General features: G+C 37.4%; 1 protein-coding gene across 1 annotated transcript; it reads right to left on the bottom strand.

The window, feature by feature from the left end:
- Positions 1-231: 231 nt before the first annotated feature.
- LOC131940979 (uncharacterized) lies at positions 232-16,977 on the bottom strand. The gene is made up of 18 exons (XM_059299924.1): positions 16,853-16,977; positions 16,350-16,461; positions 15,406-15,491; positions 13,131-13,222; positions 12,790-12,901; positions 10,999-11,105; positions 10,564-10,690; positions 9,842-9,962; positions 9,508-9,593; positions 9,043-9,281; positions 8,726-8,785; positions 8,381-8,542; positions 7,116-7,241; positions 6,833-6,947; positions 5,951-6,100; positions 4,056-4,240; positions 3,875-3,960; positions 232-603 (listed from the first exon to the last, which is right to left on the bottom strand). The coding sequence occupies exons 1-18, from the start codon at positions 16,947-16,949 to the stop codon at positions 414-416; spliced, it is 2,253 nt and encodes a 750-aa protein (XP_059155907.1). The 5' UTR covers positions 16,950-16,977; the 3' UTR covers positions 232-413.
- Between the last annotated feature and the right edge of the window lie 2,092 nt (positions 16,978-19,069).

Raw genomic sequence — 19,069 nt, 5'->3', positions numbered from 1 at the left:
AGAGTAGGTGTACTGCATCTATACTTCAATAACGGTCAAGTAGGTACATTGCATCCATACTTCATTACTGATATGTAGAGTAGGTGTACTACATCTATACTTCAGTAATGGTCAAGTAGGTCCATTGCATCCATACTTCATTACTGATATGTAGAGTAGGTGTACTACATCTATACTTCAATAATGGTCAAGTAGGTCCATTGCATCCATACTTCATTACTGATATGTAGAGTAGGTCAACTACATCTATACTTCAATAATGGTCAAGTAGGTCCATTGTACCTATTCTTCATTACTGATATGTAGAGTAGGTCTATTGCATCTATACTTCAACATTGATATATAGCACAAAATCACTAACCAACATGTGTAAAATTGATGAATCCCTAAGAAACCAAAAAATAATATAAGATCTAGCATAGAGAACTTTTATCTAGAGGCACGTATGGCAAGTCTGTCTGCGTCTTTATGCTGGCCCTTGTGATGGTGTCCGGCACTGCGCTGGCAGACAGCAGGGACAGGTAGGCCGCCCACAGGCCGTTCTTGATGCACACGTCTGCTGGGTCACCTGCCAACATGCCAGCCACAACTGTAGCCGCAAGGCTGGAACAAAACATATTGATACGGGTTAAAGTTAAAGCTATAAACCTGGTGTGAGTGGGTGGACACAGACGTTAGACTGATGAAACAATACAAGCTGTAAGCCAAGTTAGGGTTAAAGCTACAAGCCTGATGTGAGTGGACATAGACGTTGTTAGACTGATGAAACAATACAAGCTGTAAGTCAAGTTAGGGTTAAAGCTATAAGCCTGGTGTGAGTGGGTGGACACAGATGTTGTTAGACTGAAACAATACAAGCTGTAAGTCAAGTTAGGGTTAAAGCTATAAGCCTGATGTAAGTGGGTGAACACAGATGTTGTTAGACTGAAACAATACAAGCTGTAAGTCAAGTTAGGGTTAAAGCTATAAGCCTGATGTAAGTGGGTGAACACAGATGTTGTTAGACTGAAACAATACAAGCTGTAAGCCAAGTTAGGGTTAAAGCTATAAGCCTGGTGCAAGTGGGTGGACACAGATGTTGTTAGACTGATGAAACAATACAAGCTGTAAGCCAAGTTAGGGTTAAAGCTACAAGCATGATGTAAGTGGGTGGACACAGATGTTGTTAGACTGAAACAATACAAGCTGTAAGCCAAGTTAGGGTTAAAGCTATAAGCCTGGTGCAAGTGGGTGGACACAGATGTTGTTAGACTGATGAAACAATACAAGCTGTAAGCCAAGTTAGGGTTAAAGCTACAAGCCTGATGTGAGTGGACATAGACGTTGTTAGACTGATGAAACAATACAAGCTGTAAGCCAAGTTAGGGTTAAAGCTACAAGCCTGGTGCAAGTGGGTGGACACAGATGTTGTTAGACTGATGAAACAATACAAGCTGTAAGCCAAGTTAGGGTTAAAGCTACAAGCCTGATGTGAGTGGACATAGACGTTGTTAGACTGATGAAACAATACAAGCTGTAAGTCAAGTTAGGGTTAAAGCTATAAGCCTGATGTAAGTGGGTGAACACAGATGTTGTTAGACTGAAACAATACAAGCTGTAAGTCAAGTTAGGGTTAAAGCTATAAGCCTGATGTAAGTGGGTGAACACAGATGTTGTTAGACTGAAACAATACAAGCTGTAAGTCAAGTTAGGGTTAAAGCTATAAGCCTGATGTAAGTGGGTGAACACAGATGTTGTTAGACTGAAACAATACAAGCTGTAAGTCAAGTTAGGGTTAAAGCTACAAGCCTGATGTAAGTGGGTGGACACAGATGTTGTTAGACTGAAACAATACAAGCTGTAAGTCAAGTTAGGGTTAAAGCTACAAGCCTGATGTAAGTGGGTGGACACAGATGTTGTTAGACTGAAACAATACAAGCTGTAAGCCAAGTTAGGGTTAAAGCTACAAGCCTGATGTAAGTGGGTGGACACAGATGTTGTTAGACTGAAACAATACAAGCTGTAAGTCAAGTTAGGGTTAAAGCTATAAGCCTGATGTAAGTGGGTGAACACAGATGTTGTTAGACTGAAACAATACAAGCTGTAAGTCAAGTTAGGGTTAAAGCTACAAGCCTGATGTAAGTGGGTGGACACAGATGTTGTTAGACTGAAACAATACAAGCTGTAAGCCAAGTTAGGGTTAAAGCTACAAGCCTGATGTAAGTGGGTGGACACAGATATTGTTAGACTGAAACAATACAAGCTGTAAGCCAAGTTAGGGTTAAAGCTACAAGCCTGATGTAAGTGGGTGGACACAGATGTTGTTAGACTGAAACAATACAACCTGTAAGCCAAGTTAGGGTTAAAGCTACAAGCATGATGTAAGTGGGTGGACACAGATGTTGTTAGACTGAAACAATACAAGCTGTAAGCCAAGTTAGGGTTAAAGCTACAAGCCTGATGTAAGTGGGTGGACACAGATGTTGTTAGACTGAAACAATACAAGCTGTAAGCCAAGTTAGGGTTATTGCTATAAGCCTGATGTAAGTGGGTGGACACAGATGTTGTTAGACTGAAACAATACAAGCTGTAAGCCAAGTTAGGGTTATTGCTATAAGCCTGATGTAAGTGGGTGGACACAGATATTGTTAGACTGAAACAATACAAGCTGTAAGCCAAGTTAGGGTTATTGCTATAAGCCTGATGTAAGTGGGTGGACACAGATGTTGTTAGACTGAAACAATACAACCTGTAAGCCAAGTTAGGGTTAAAGCTACAAGCCTGATGTAAGTGGGTGGACACAGATGTTGTTAGACTGAAACAATACAAGCTGTAAGCCAAGTTAGGGTTAAAGCTACAAGCCTGATGTAAGTGGGTGGACACAGATGTTGTTAGACTGAAACAATACAAGCTGTAAGCCAAGTTAGGGTTATTGCTATAAGCCTGATGTAAGTGGGTGGACACAGATGTTGTTAGACTGAAACAATACAAGCTGTAAGCCAAGTTAGGGTTATTGCTATAAGCCTGATGTAAGTGGGTGGACACAGATGTTGTTAGACTGAAACAATACAAGCTGTAAGCCAAGTTAGGGTTATTGCTATAAGCCTGATGTAAGTGGGTGGACACAGATGTTGTTAGACTGAAACAATACAAGCTGTAAGCCAAGTTAGGGTTATTGTTATAACCTGATGTGAATGAGAGGATGCAGGAGCTGTGGCAGGGATAGCAACATTAGACATAACAGGGTTATTTTAGTGCCCCAATGACACAAGGGATAAAAGAACCATCTCTGTAAAGAGATAGGTAGATGGGATATGTGACCACAGCATCATACAGGCTAGGATAGTGCCTGTAAAGTTTGAGGAATTGAAATAATTATAACAAAGTAATATTGATATCCAGAGTTGACAATACTCACTAATATTGATATAGCACTGTAATATTTATTTTTATTTAAACCACTACAAAATGATACACAAAAGAAAAATTGTGTTGGGTATAACAATTAGATGAATTAAAGGGCAACAACCAGCGTAAAGGAGGCTTAGTAAAACAACTCAGCATTTTATCTGGGATAACACAAACACTGCCATAAACTGTAACCAAACTTAGCTAGTAAAAATATTTTATGATGTCTTTTGTTACGCCTGGTATCCTGGGAGAGTAAAATTATTCTTGTGACTACAGCCAAATGTGTACAGGTAAAGTAGAGTAGTCTCACTAGCTACTGAGCTGTTACTAGTCAAATGTGTACAGGTAAAGTAGAGTAGTCTCACTAGCTATTGAGCTGTCACTAGTCAAATGTGTACAGGTAAAGTAGAGTAGTCTTACCAGTCACGAGGCGCTGAGCTGTGACTACAGTCTAATGTGTACAAGTAAAGTAGAAAAGTCTTACCAATCACCAGCTCCTGAGACGCTAACAATTCTAGAAGGTTCCATGTCCTTGCTGAACCCTGGGTAATATGTAGCTGAGAATGTGTTCTGTGGGAAAGTAGAGGAAAACTTGTTAAATTCCAAGCGTTAGATTGTTTCTTATCAATTTGTGATTTATGCTTTTTAAATTAGTAGAGACCTACCCTGCTTCTGTTGTCTAATGGTAGGGGAAGCAACTGCTGAATGTTGCCTAGACTGTGACAGAGTAGCACACCATGGCGCCCTAGGGTCAGTAAAACTACTGGAATGTGTTTGACCAAATGCCGGCACATGGGAACAGATATCTCCAAAATCTCATCCAGGCTTGAGGACTCCTCCGAAATGTTTACTAAAAAAACATTTTGTAAGCCAAAAAATTTTTTCTACATTATGAAAATGGTAAAATTAAATAAATATTTACAAATGTGAGCGGGTGAATGGATTATTTATTTTGTATTATTTTATTTGTTGCGAATCTGGGAGTGCATGGTGGTCCAATGGGGAACGGCACGGAGTCCCCTTCCGTCCGAAGCGGTCAGTATAAATTGACCGCTCGGAGTGATTTTCTTCCTTTTTTTGACCCGCGGCGAGATGTAGGTCGGGTCAGGTTTCTGCGTGGCGCACCGCACGCGTGGAGGTATTTGTTTTTTTATACTTTATCTTTATGTGATTTGTATGAATGCGACTGTCGATGTTTCTCGTTTTCTTTCATTTTCGTCTAAAACGAGATAGTGAGCATCGGCATGTCTGGTATGCACGTGGTGTGTTATTTTGTTATTTTGAATTAAAATGTATTTTTGATGTTTTCTAAACCCTTGGCGTGTGTTTCGGACCACGTGGTTTAGGCCAGTGTGTTTAGGAGTGTTTCCTAAACTAGTGTGAATGCGTGTGTGCATTTACTTGATTGTTTTATGATGTGTTGTTATTGACTAGGATTGGCTTAGTCAATAGTCAGTTGGTTAGACAGTAATTAGATTAGTATATTTTAGTTGCCTCGAGTTTTTAGGTTGTTTAAAATTAATGTGTGTGCTGTTTCGTGCAACGTCATGTTGAGTATCGCTTGCTTTGTGTCTGCCTTCATTGGGGCCTTAGCGGAGTGTGTTAACTTTATGTTATCAATATAGATGTTGTTTATGTAGACTAATGGCTTCGGGCTGCTCCTTGTGTAGGAAAGATTGGTTCTACAATGAATTTGTTTACACGTTATTTTTAAGTTGCTAGTTCTTCTTTAGACAGTGGTTAGTTGTTTTTGAGAATTGCTTTTAGAATTGTATAGTAAGGATTAGTTTTACTCGAGGCTTTAGCTAGATAGTAGTAGTAGGTAGCATTTTGAACTTGTGTATATATTTATGTATATATCTGCCATTACCATGCATTTTTCTTATGTTTTCCTTTTTTTTTTCTCTTCCCCCCCCCCCTTCCAGTGAGGTTGCTTGTGCAACTTGGCTGGGTGTTTTGTTATATATGAATTGTTTTGTTTAGTGTAAAACGCTTGTGTGTACGTATTGTTTTCTACGTAATGTATTGTACGTAGTGGTTTTACGTAGTGTTTTGTTTGGTGTGGACTTTTGGATGTCGAGAATGGATGAAGGGAGGTTTCTGTGTGTCAGGGCCTGGACCATCCTAGACATCATAAGTCGGTGCAACACCAGCAAATGGTCGAACGTAATGTTTTGTTGTATATAAACTGTGTTGTTTGGTTTTGTTTTGTCTGTTTTGTGTATTCAGTAGTTTTTCCATTTTTTATTTTCATTGGTTCCATGAAATAAATTTTATTGAATTGTAAAAGTTTTTCTTTTTTTATTTAGACTAAGGTTAGGGTTTAACCACTGTGGGTTCTACCACGGTTGCACTGACCGGACAGTAGTTAAGTAGATAAGCCTAGGGAAGGGTAGGGTAGATTTTAAGGTATCCCCCCCCCCCCTAGCAGGGCTTACACAAAAAAATATTATTTAAAAAAAAAATTTTGATTAGATAAATTGCTGTAAATATTTTATTTAAGGTTTTAAAAAAAAATTATGTCAACGGTAGCAAATATTTTCACGACAGTTAATCAAACCTTCCATCTCCTTCTGACCCGTCTTTGCTAAAAAGCTTTGGTACATAGAGATGAGCTCTCCCAAATTAGGAGATATAAAGGTTAAATTTTTCCAGGCATCTGTTTCAAATGGGATTTTGGCTTTGAACAGGTCTGTAGGCTCAAACCAAACTGGAAGAATTTAAACAAGTGGTTGACTCAATTAAATTTATTTAATAATTGTAAAATTGTTTGAAAATAATATTGAAATTTTGAAAAATTTAAGTTAAAATCTTTAAAATGTATTATATTAGTAAAAAAAAAGAATCCTCTTTTGACTTTGCGTAGCTTTCAACTGTTTCTTGACCTTGTCATATGAAGGGAAGATGTGGTCAGCACTTTGCCCAGCCGCCTTTACTTTCCTTAAAGTGAGTTAGGTAGCCATCAGAGCTGGGTTAACTCAGGGACATTCCACTGACTTAAATTGGACCTGGATTTTAACTCTAGACTTTCGGGTATCCGTAATTTTGTGACGGTGTGTTATGAGGGGGGGGGGGGGGTTCAGATGGTGTGAAGTAACTTTTTGCATTGTAAAAAAGCTATGTTAGAAAATTAGTTTTAGCCGTTATTTTGCATTTTAGAAAACTGTTTTAATAAATTGTAATAGGAATTGATCAAAGTACTCTATGTTGACAGAGTTCTGGCAAGATTTTGGAAAAATATCGACGTTTTAAGAAAAATTCAACAGCAATTTTGAGTTTTGAGGGGGGGTTGTAGGCTGAGGTGTGACGTCATTTTAGGGGGATCTGGCTTTATGTGACGACGTGACGGGGGGGGGGGGGGGGTAAAAATCGTCAAAAAAAAGCGTGACGTCATTTAAGGATGACCCCTTATAATAGTTTTGATACATTCAATTTGACCCACCTGGTACAGAAAATTTGGCACATTTAGTAACAACAGAGTGAATGACTTGAGGCGTAAAGTTTCCATCTAGCACGACAATAGGTGCTGATTCAAGCAGAGATTCAAAATTTTTCACCTAAAGGTTAAAGACAAATGCAAAAAATCTACTTCTTTATAAAAGAACAAGAGTATAATTTTTTTAGAGATTTCCAAACACCCAATGAAAAAATAAGCTCAAGGTATTAAATTATTTATCAGATTTATGCCTTTATTTAAAATGTTATAAATACCTGAACCAACTTACATGATCAATGTCAAATTTAAAGTTGATGTCCATGTCCCCAATACCCAACAGAAACTTGCCCTGGGACAGGAGGACATAGCAGGAGGCTGTGGACATCTCTGGAACTTTTTGTACTGAACTCAGATCCTGGGTTAGAAGTACTGGGTGAAATCATTCATAAAAACAAAAACATGCTTCATTAATTACAATTACTGGGTGAAATCATTCATAAAAACAAAAACACGCTTCATTAATTACAATTACTGGGTGAAATCATTCATAAAAACAAAAACACCCTTTATCAAACCATATATAAATATATCAAAAATTATTTTATTACTTCAATTCATAAATTAATACAATTATTAACTTTGTATATACATATTTGTACATCATTATTAAAATATTTTACCAAATATCCTTTTGTTTTTTAACTAATTTTCTTTTTTTTTTTTCTTTTTCACAAAATCACAATATTTATCTGACCATGTGAAAGCAATATAAAATTGTAATTTCTTATTTTGAAATAATTTAGATTAAGAGAACAACATAATAAGTATAATAATTTACAGCGTTGACATTTTAAAATTAACCAGTAATTACTATTACAACTAGTTACAAAATAACTAAAAACTATGTAGATAATCAATTCAAAACTATTCTATTGTAGTTAAATAATTGTTGCACATTTTCAAACATACTGAAAATTGTCTCTTATTTTAAAGAAATAAATTTTGTCAAAGTCAATAAAAAAAAATCTAAAACAAAACGAATCTCAGGAAAAAAATGAACAAAAAAATGTCTATGCCAACAAATCTAACAGCCAACAGAAACCAATGACCAATACCTTTTAACATACTCCAAATGGTGTGATTTTGTCCCACTCACCAACCTGACATACATATTTATGTTTATGTTTGGTTCGTAACAAAGAAAGATATTTAAAAAAAGATATCAAAACTACATAAACCCCATGCTGAATTTTTTTTTATTTTAGAGTGAAAAAAATGTGAAAAAACATTTTTTATATTTAAAAAAAACAGCGTTATGTTAGTATATTTAGTAACTTTTATAGATAGCGATATGGGACGGTGTGGTCTAACATTAGAACACTAGACTGATAACCCGAAAGTCTTGGGTTCAAATCCGAGTCCACACAGCTTTGATTGGTACCCAAATTACGTAAGAGAGTAATTGGCAGCTATCAAATTCTTTTCTTCCCGTTAACAGGCAATTTTGTAATTAAATAATGACTTCTATATATAAAAGAAAAAAGGTTGTCTCACCATGTGGCCACAAAAGGCTGACATTGCAGAGGAATGTGAGTCATTTCCTACTGCAGATAAAAAAACTGGATTGTATTCTAAGCGACTCAAACAATCAGCCAAGTTTCTGCCTACACCACCATAGGACTGCGACACTTTGCCTGGATATGTGCCACCATTTAGCTGACGAGGGTTAAAACAAACAGGTTTAAACATATGGCATGTTATTTATTGTCAGTGTTCAGTCTTACCAAATTAAACAAAAGAGTAATTAAATTTTTGCTACAGTAAATTTAAAAGCTTAAACTATAACTGCTGGTACAAATAAATTAATAATTAATAAATTTCTTGACGGTAGCAACTGACCTGAAATTTAGGGTCATTAACTTGGACACTGTAATCCACAACAGTCGACCCAATCACAATCTAGACATTAAAATAGAAACAGTTGACCCAATTACAATCTAGACATTAAAATAAAAACAGTTGATTCAATCACAATCTAAACATTCAAATAGATACAATTGACCCACTCACAATATATACACTAAAAAATGATGAAAAAAAAATCAGGTACAAAATAATCTTTTTTTTTCAATAAAATTTAAATATATTTTCAAAATTTTGTCTAGGGGATTACATGATTGTGTAAACTATATTTTAAAACAGAACTCTTCACCTACAGGCCTACCACAAAGTTTACTTTTATCACATGTGGGCACACTGTCTGAAGGCAAGTTTTTCTTCAACTTGTTGGCTGAGTCCTCTAAGGCAGACTTGAGAGCAGGGGACGACAGGAGTGAACAGGAAGTTGTCTGAGGGGGTGTGGCTATCTGCTCTAAGGGGACACCACTCTCAAGTTGGGACAGACAAAGGGCAATCCCAGCAGCCACAGAGGCATTGTTTTCTACAAGAGCTATGTCTACACAAGGGTTAAGGAAATTATTTTTCAACCTTACAAAACTCAAACTGAGCCTAAAGTTACAGTTAAATCACTTAAAATGACTATGTTGGATTGCAACAACTATAGTAGATTTAACCCCTCCATAGAATTTTAATAAATTAATATCTTTGATGTTAAATGGAATAAGGTGAAAGACTAAAAATCTGTCATCAATGAAGTCCTAGAACAGAGTGACAAAGGATACTGGCTACAAGAGATTCCCCCTCTGTTAATTCATTTATCGTCTTCAGGACGTAAGGTGTGACTTCCTTGCCAGTTACGTTGTTTTTTCTGAAAGTAAAATGTTTTTGACATAGTTATAGTAGGCCTACAGATTCAAGGATAAAATGAAAAAGGAATGTCTTTTGGTGAAGTTACTAGTAAATTTTGTCGTAAAATTCACCATAATAACTTTTTAAATCGGTAGCATTAAAAGCAGCACTACAAAAAACAATTCACAGCTATGAACATAATCGTATGTTGAAACAATAATTTAGGGATTTGTGAACACTAACAATGTCAAAAAGAGAGATAACTACCTAGCCAGTTCATGAGCTTCATTAATTGCATGTTGGATTATCTCCCCTGTAGCTGCAAACTCTGCAGGGATGGGCACAGCAACTAGAGTTCCACTGGTCAGTCCAAACTTGAGCTGGGTATCTGAAGATATTAGAATATTTTTTAGTGAGACCAAACTTGAGCTGGGTATCTGAAGATATTAGAATATTTTTTAGTCAGACCAACTAGAGTTCCATTGGTCAGTCCAAACTTGAGCTGGGTATCTGGAGATATTACAATATTGAAGATATTTGACATGAGGATTTTTTTTATATGTATTGATCAGATCAGATATTTAGACCTTAAGATATTTCAAAGGTATTTTATTTTAAGTTGAAAATCTGGCTAATAAGCATACTAGCTATGCACCAAGGGCATGCAAAAAAAAAGGATTTGTAAAGATTTTGTAAAATATATCCAATTGAATTGGCCATTTTTGATGTATTTGTATATATATTAACCCTTATGTACAACATTTCTGTACACATTTTCTGCAATCATAGAAGAATCTTAAACAATCTAAATATTTGAAGAATTCAGGTTTTATAGAGTCTAAAAAAATAAAACTACTGGTAAATGGATAAAATATTTTTCTTTTTATGATCTAAGCTTTTATTCACAGGTTGACTTGCAGATGTGGGCTAGCAAAAAGACAATAGAAAAAAAAATGATTAAAAAAACATTCCGGAAAGAAAAAACTTACTAATTAGCTGAGCAGCTTCCAGGTGTGTTTGCACATTGTAAGGTGACAAGCAGCCACTATCCGGTGAGAAGAATGCTGGGAAATTCTTGTCTTTGCCAAAGGTCACCACACACACACCTTGAGTTTCCTACAAGGTCAGGGACAATATTAGGTTCCACTATAAAAGGTTATAGGTCATATATTTGTGTGTACTAGCCACTCAATCCCTTCATGTCCTAAGGACAGAGTAGTAAATGTACACAACTATATCTGCACTTCTGATGATTAGTCCCAACACTTTTCAACAGAGCAAAGTTTTAAAATATAAAAACTTACACACTAATTTGAGACACTTGGTTAATTTCACTCACTCCCCCCCCCCCCCCAGATTTTAACAGAAGCTGATCCATAACAGGGCAATCAATCATATATCAAGAAAAAAGACACAGGACATACCAGGTATTCTAAAGTCTTGGGGATATCCAGGATAGACTTTATTCCAGAAGACACCACAGTAACAGGTGTGCGACCTAGTTCTGTTAAGTCTGCACTTATGTCAAAGCCTGGTCGTTTCAAATACATAAAATATTTAATTTGTACATATACATTTTTATAATTTGACTCTAAGTGTGCAGTTTAGAAAAAAAAATAAGTTTAATTAATAAACCAACTACAGTAAAATAGTATGTTAAAAAAGCACATAAAAATAAAATATGTTCTTTAAAACTGGTTTATTATGTGTGATGTTAAAAACATAGAGAAGAAAAACAAGAAGAAACTATCCCTACATCCAAACTTACTTGTCTCCGCCCCTATGTGGACTCCTCCCACTCCTCCAGCCCAACTTAATTGTCTCCGCCCATCAATAAATTGCCCCCACTTCAACATAAATTACTTCTTGTGCCCCTTTGTGGACTCCTTCACTCCACTGAAGCTTTCTTTCTCCGCCTCTATGATCACATTCTCCCACTCCACCATAAATTGTCTCTGACCCTATATGGACTCCTTCCACTCCACCCCAACTTACATGTCTCCTTCCATATGTGGACTCCTCCTACACCTCTATCGCACCGTACTCTGTCAACTCTTCTCACTCCATTATTCCAACTTACTTGTCTCCACCCCTCTATGGACTCCTCCCACTCCACCCCACCACTTACTTGTTTCCACCCCTCTATGGACACCTCCCACTCCACCCCAACTTACTTGTCTCCGCCCCTCTATAGCCACCTCTCACTCCTCCACCCCAACTTACTTGTCTCCGCCCCTCTATGGACACCTCCCACTCTTCCACCCCAACTTACTTGTCTCCTCCCCTCTATGGACACCTCTCACTCTTCCACCCCAACTTACTTGTCTCCGCCCCTCTATGGACGCCTCCCACTCTTCCACCCCAACTTACTTGTCTCCTCCCCTCTATGGACACCTCCCACTCTTCCACCCCAACTTACTTGTCTCCGCCCCTCTATGGACACCTCCCACTCCACCCCAACTTACTTGTCTCCTCCCCTCTATGGACACCTCCCACTCTTCCACCCCAACTTACTTGTCTCCGCCCCTCTATGGACACCTCCCACTCCTCCACCCCAACTTACTTATCTCCGCCCCTCTGTTGACACCTCCCACTTCACCATAACTTACTTGTCTCTGCCCCTCTGTGGACACCTCCCACTCCACCATAACTTACTTGTCTCCGCCCCTCTATGGACTCCTCCCACTCCTCCATAACTTACTTGTCTCCGCCCCTCTGTGGACACCTCCCACTCCTCCATATCTTAATTGTCTCCGCCCCTCTATGGACACCTCCCACTCCACCATAACTTACTTGTCTCCGCCCCTCTATGGACTCCTCCCACTCCACCATAACTTACTTGTCTCCGCCCCTCTGTGGACACCTCCCACTCCTCCACCCCAACTTACTTATCTCCGCCCCTCTGTTGACACCTCCCACTCCACCATAACTTACTTGTCTCCGCCCCTCTGTGGACACCTCCCACTCCACCATAACTTACTTGTCTCCGCCCCTCTATGGACTCCTCCCACTCCACCATAACATAATTGTCTCCGCCCCTCTATGGACACCTCCCACTCCACCATAACTTACTTGTCTCCGCCCCTCTATGGACTCCTCCCACTCCACCATAACTTACTTGTCTCCGCCCCTCTGTGGACACCTCCCACTCCTCCACCCCAACTTACTTGTCTCCGCCCTCTGTGGACACCTCCCACTCCTCCACCATAACTTACTTGTCTCCGCCCCTCTATGGACACCTCCCACTCCTCCTGTGGCAAAGATAGGAATCCCAGCTAGATGTGCAGCAATCATTGTCCCAGAAACTGTTGTTCCTCCACTTAAACCCTGAAAAATAAATATATTGTATTGCCACCATTTATTTATTTTAAACACTAAATAAATTACCAAACTTAAGGTTGTTATTATTCAGAATCTTTGGTTCTGTCAAAACTGCAAATAGGACTAAAATATAGCATTATGGTTTTTACTGTCTTTCCATAGTGCTGTTAGGATCGTAATTTTAATAATGTTTTGAGTGACAGGATTAGGGTTAGGGCATGGGTGTGGTACCCACCTGACTTAAGACATATGGTAGATCTCTCCGAGAAACTTTGATGAGGTTTGAATTTTTTTCTGCCAACAAGATCAGTTCTGTATCACACAGACCTGTACAGAAATGGGAACAAGTACAGGCACTTGTATTGTACAGGGACAAGTACAGGCACTTTTACAGGGACAAGTACAGGCACATGTAGAGGAACAAGTACAGGCACTTGTACAGGGACAAGTACAGGCACATGTACAGGGGCAAGTACAGGCACATGTGGAGGGACAAGTACAGGCACATGTAGAGGAACAAGTACAGGCACTTGTACAGGGACAAGTACAGGCACATGTACAGGGACAAGTACAGGCACATGTAGAGGAACAAGTACAGGCACTTGTACAGGGACAAGTACAGGCACATGTACAGGGGCAAGTACAGGCACATGGAGAGGGACAAGTACAGACACATGTACAGGAACAAGCAGTGGCGTAGCCAGGATCATCTCAAGGGGGGGGGGGGGGTCCAATTTTTACCCGGGGACAAACTTTCAATTTGCACCCCCCCTCCCTCAAACTTTCGATTTGCACCCCCCTCATACTTTTTATATATATACTGAGGGGTCTATGGGGGGGGGGGGTGGTTATGACCCCCCTAACCCCCACTGGGGACAAGAACAGGGACAAGTAGTCAAATTTTTCTGTAAACAGTGCAGAAAAAATACAAGTTCTACTGCAAAACAAAACAGAAAACACAAAATTTTGAACAGTAAATAATAATAATGTCAGCTACAACAGTGGAAGAAAGTAAATACATGATCAGGCAAACTATGTGAGGAATTAAATTAAATGAAAACATGGCCCACCAACATAATAAAAACATGGCCCACCAACATAATGAAAACATGGCCTACCAACATAATGAAAACATGGCCTAACAACATAATGAAAACATGGCCCACCAACATAATGAAAACATGGCCCACCAACATAATGAAAACATGGCCCACTTGCATAATGAAAACATGGCCCACCAACATAATGAAAACATGGCCCACCAACATAATGAAAACATGGCCCACCAACATAATGAAAACATGGCCCACCAACATAATGAAAACATGGCCCACCAACATAATGAAAACATGGCCCACCAACATAATGAAAACATGGCCCACCAACATAATGAAAACATGGCCCACCAACATAATGAAAACATGGCCTACCAACATAATGAAAACATGGCCCACCAACATAATGAAAACATGGCCCACCAACATAATGAAAACATGGCCCACCAACATAATGAAAACATGGCTCACCAACATAATGAAAACATGGCCTAACAACATAATGAAAACATGGCCCACCAACATAATGAAAACATGGCCCACCAACATAATGAAAACATGGCCCACTTGCATAATGAAAACATGGCCCACCAACATAATGAAAACATGGCCCACCAACATAATGAAAACATGGCCCACCAACATAATGAAAACATGGCCCACCAACATAATGAAAACATGGCCCACCAACATAATGAAAACATGGCCCACAAACATAATGAAAACATGGCCTACCAACATAATGAAACCATGGCCTACCAACATAATGAAACCATGGCCTACCAACATAATGAAAACATGGCCCACCAACATAATGAAAACATGGCCCACCAACATAATGAAAACATGGCTCACCAACATAATGAAAACATGGCCCACCAACATAATGAAAACATGGCCCACCAACATAATGAAAACATGGCCCACCAACATAATGAAAACATGGCCCACCAACATAATGAAAACATGGCCCACCAACATAATGAAAACATGGCCCACCAACATAATGAAAACATGGCTCACCAACATAATGAAAACATGGCCCACCAACATAATGAAAACATGGCCCACCAACATAATGAAAACATGGCCCACCAACATAATGAAAACATGGCCCACCAACATAATGAAAACATGGCCCACCAACATAATGAAAACATGGTCCACCAACATAATGAAAACATGGCCCACCAACATAATGAAAACATGGCCCACCAACATAATGAAAACATGGTCCACCAACATAATGAAAACATGGCCCACCAACATAATGAAAACATTGCCCACCAACATAATGAAAGCATGGCCCACAAACATAATGAAAACATGGCCCACCAACATAATGAAAACATGGCCCACCAACATAATGAAATCATGGCCCACCAACATAATGAAAACAAGGCCCACCAACATAATAAAAGCATGGCCCACCAACAAAATAAAAGCATGGCCTACCAACACAGAGTTTCCCGTTCAAAACAGCTACTGTAGCAGGGACCGCTCCATTTTCTCTGACCCTTCTCTCCACACTCAAGGCTGTGCTGTGGTCAAAGTTATAAATAATTACGTGGTGTGCCTAAAAAAATGGTGTAATTCTTCTTAAACAAAGTTATACAAGACTAAATACAAAACACCCTGTTCTTATGAAAATAAATTACTGGTAGGACAACAATTCAGAATTTATATTAATTTTTTATTCTGCCAGTATCACTGAAAGGATAATCTTCTTCTTCTTCTTCGTTCTTAATTATTAGTGTTGAAGGAGATTTATCTGCCAGTGGGTTTGAACTCGAGACTTTGTTCGCATTTATCAACCATGAGCTTTTTGCCGACTCGACCAAGCCTACAACACAATTAAGCGGTACGTGTCAACTGGTTATGCGCCATTGAGGCCATTGACTCCAATTTCAGCCTGCTTTTCTTTTTGGATTTGCTTCCATAGCCTTTGTCCAACCAAGAACAAACTACAAGGCAGCAGTTGTTTTAATTTTGGAGTTGTCTCTCCTAGAAGAGTGGCTGTCCCCAGCTAACGAGCCTCATCTGCCCGAGGGTTCGAACTCGAGACTTTTCGGTTTAGCAACCATGAGCTTTACCGAAAATATCTATCAAGTTGAGATTTTGTTTTTTTTTAATGCTTTTCATGCTCTTTTTAAAAACATATTAAATATTTTAAAATCTTAATTTTTAAATCCTTCATTTTTAGTCAAGTAATGTTTACACTGTTTATATTTTACGGACAGAATATATGAAAAAAAAAAAAGACAAGAAAAAAATTCAAAATAGAAAGTTCCACACAACACTGGGAAAGAACACAAGTTTGGGATACAAATTTAAAGTTGAAAGTGCACGTATTTTGCAACAAAAGTTTATTTTGCGGGTGCAATTATGGTGCTACAAACCTAAAATTGTGAGGGTATGGCATGCCATGGGTGATTATGGTACTTTCCAAAGCTACAACAGGCTTTCTGGCATGTATTGCTTCCCTAACTTCATCTGACACTCTGATAAAATCTGGCCATCAAAAATATGCTGTGATTAGTGAATAACTACATACTATCTATAACAAAATTCTGCTTAAGACTATGAATAGATTATTTAAGTTCACAATTTAAATAAGCCAAATTAATTAAATTGAATTTGTTTCACAATCAACAATCCACAGGCATATAAAAGCAAAAATAAATGCAAATTTAAAAAAAAGCATTATGGAACATATTTCGAGTAACTTTCAGTCCAGGCCTTTTATGCATTCGAACTATAGCATATTAAAAGTAAAATTAATCAAGATGGTGTGTTATGAAGACATGCTTTGAGCAGAATTATTTTATTTGTGGGGGCTGAATTAAAATCATAAAAGTAAACCATGAAATGAGTCAGAAAGTTTCAAGAGCTATGAGCTTACTGTTACATGAAGCATTCACTTGGCTAAACATCTTTGTATCTCTGTATAGCAGACATTTGTGGAGGCAGTTTCTCACAACATGCCTCTGTTTCAACATCTTGATTCAATTTGATGTTTTTTCTTGCAGGTCTAATTGAAGTGAGAAAACAAATTAAACAATATCTAACATTAGGAATCTACAAATCTGTGGAAATTTCAAACATAAATAAAAACTATTTCACTTACTAGACCTACTAAATGTTGGAGCTGAGGTATTGATTTTTCATTAATTGAAGGGGATATATGTAAGAAAGATATTAAAAAAAACACAGAAATTCTGATTTTTTTTTGTCATATTGGGTTTTGTGAATTTTTGTATTCTTGGTCCGTTTCTTTACTCAGAAAATAAGAACTTAAATGAGAAAAAAAAATTCTAAAGTTTAAAAAAAATGTTATGACCCTGTATATGAAAAAAATATATAGGTAGGCTACAATCAAAGCTTTCATTACAAATTGTAAAGAAATTATATTTTCCAGACTGAGATTGAGAAAAACAGTTAAATCAACAGGTTTAACTGTTTTTCTCAGTTTGCTAAAAAGCCTAACCCTACTACTTTTTTATTTTTTATACAACTAATATACTGGAATAATTATGCATATATGCTTTTCAATTGCCGATTATATAATTACAATGACTTTTTACCTAGAAGATGTTTCCAAACCCTAATTTAAAGCATATGAAAACTATGCCCATTTTTTTCCTAATTATTTCAGTGTTTGGTATGAGAATGAATGTTAGAAATCCACACAAAATTAGACGAAAATTCATTTTTAATTAATATTATTTCAAACCATTAACAATAGTGTCTATTGGGCCTAAAAGACACAAAGATGGAATTATAGAGACCATATTTTGAAACTAGACACGATGTAGCTCATCTGCTAAACTACAAGCTTTTAATTATAATATTGCTGCTATAATCAATATGTAAATAACGAAATATAAAAAAAGAGTGCCATTCTGAAACTAGTTTTCTAGAACCCACTTAACACTTCAAACTAATAACTAGTCTACCTTGCTACCTTGTGAACTAGTGAGTAGAACTAAAATAAGCCTAGAGATCTTAAGTCTAGGCTATTAATAAAATTAGTAATAAATAACTGTAAGGGCCTACTTCACATTGGTAGTGGCTAGAACTAGACCTACTCACTTAGAATAGATCTTGCTAGATCTAACTAATGGATAAGAACAGTGCCTTTTTTTAATTTATAAAACCAAGTTAATGGACCCAAATATTTCTAAATTATTCAAAAGGCCCATTAATTTATTTTTAAAATCATGTTAGACGTTATTAAAATAAATATTGTTATAAAATATGTATGGTTTTTGAAAGGCTTTACTAAAAAATTGATGTAGGCCTATATAACTATATAATGATTTTAAAACTAAACAGCAAAATAATAATTTAGTTGTTCTTATTTTGTCACAGAAAATGTAAATAATTAGAATCTAAATCTATCGCATTTCTATCCTATGCCATGTGGTTTAAAAACATATGGATCTAATTCTACTTTTAAATTTATCCACAAAGTTTTGAAAGTGGGGTTTAGATTTAACATTTACAGAAGATCGATTGCATGATCTTTCTCTTTCAAAAGACAATGAAATAGTATGATCTATGAATGGTTTTGGGCTTGATGAAAATCAACATAAATGTAGCCTTTTTATACAATGTCAATATACATCTATATATATAATTCTCTTCTGGGATCAGTTAGAAAACAAGCTGCAAGCGCGCCTTTGCAGTCCCCTCTCTTCCTCTCTATCGCTATCACTACCACCCCCACCCCACCCCCACATGATCTGGTGAGCGGTGTTCACTCTGTTTACATTTTACAATCATAGAGACAGTTTGGTGACGGCTATTAGGGGCAGATAATTGAGTTTGAAACGATTTTAAACTTAGAGGAGGTAACTAAGAGGAGCTGCTTTGGGGGGTTAGTGTTTTTAAGCAAATATTTTCAATGGCAGCATTGGTACTGTCGAATTCACAAATTATAAATTACTGAAAAGTAGAAAAAAAAACAACTAAATAGCGGCGTATGATACGCAGCGGGTCGGCTCGTATTACTATAATACTAGTTCTCAACATTTGCAACTTTCATCAATATTCAATCAATAAGCTTAAGTTTTTTTTTTCTATTATTATCAGAGTCTATATATAAATATTATTTTAT

The sequence above is a fragment of the Physella acuta genome, unplaced genomic scaffold (assembly GCF_028476545.2).
Source record: "Physella acuta isolate Inbredline_101_S28 unplaced genomic scaffold, ASM2847654v3 ptg000336l, whole genome shotgun sequence".
In the NCBI taxonomy this organism is placed as follows: Eukaryota; Metazoa; Mollusca; class Gastropoda; family Physidae; genus Physella; species Physella acuta.
Note: the sequence above shows the minus strand (reverse complement) of the source record. Positions and strands in the feature narration are given on the sequence as shown.

Coding starts and splice junctions, on each gene's coding strand:
- LOC131940979 (XM_059299924.1), bottom strand. CDS start 16,949: ATGTTGAAACAGAGGCATGTTGTGAGAAACTGCCTCCACAAATGTCTG. Junction 13,223..15,405: donor GAACGGGAAACTCTGTGTTG/GTAGGCCATGCT, acceptor ATTTCTGTACAG/GTCTGTGTGATACAGAACTG. Junction 3,961..4,055: donor CATTAGACAACAGAAGCAGG/GTAGGTCTCTAC, acceptor ACTTTCCCACAG/AACACATTCTCAGCTACATA.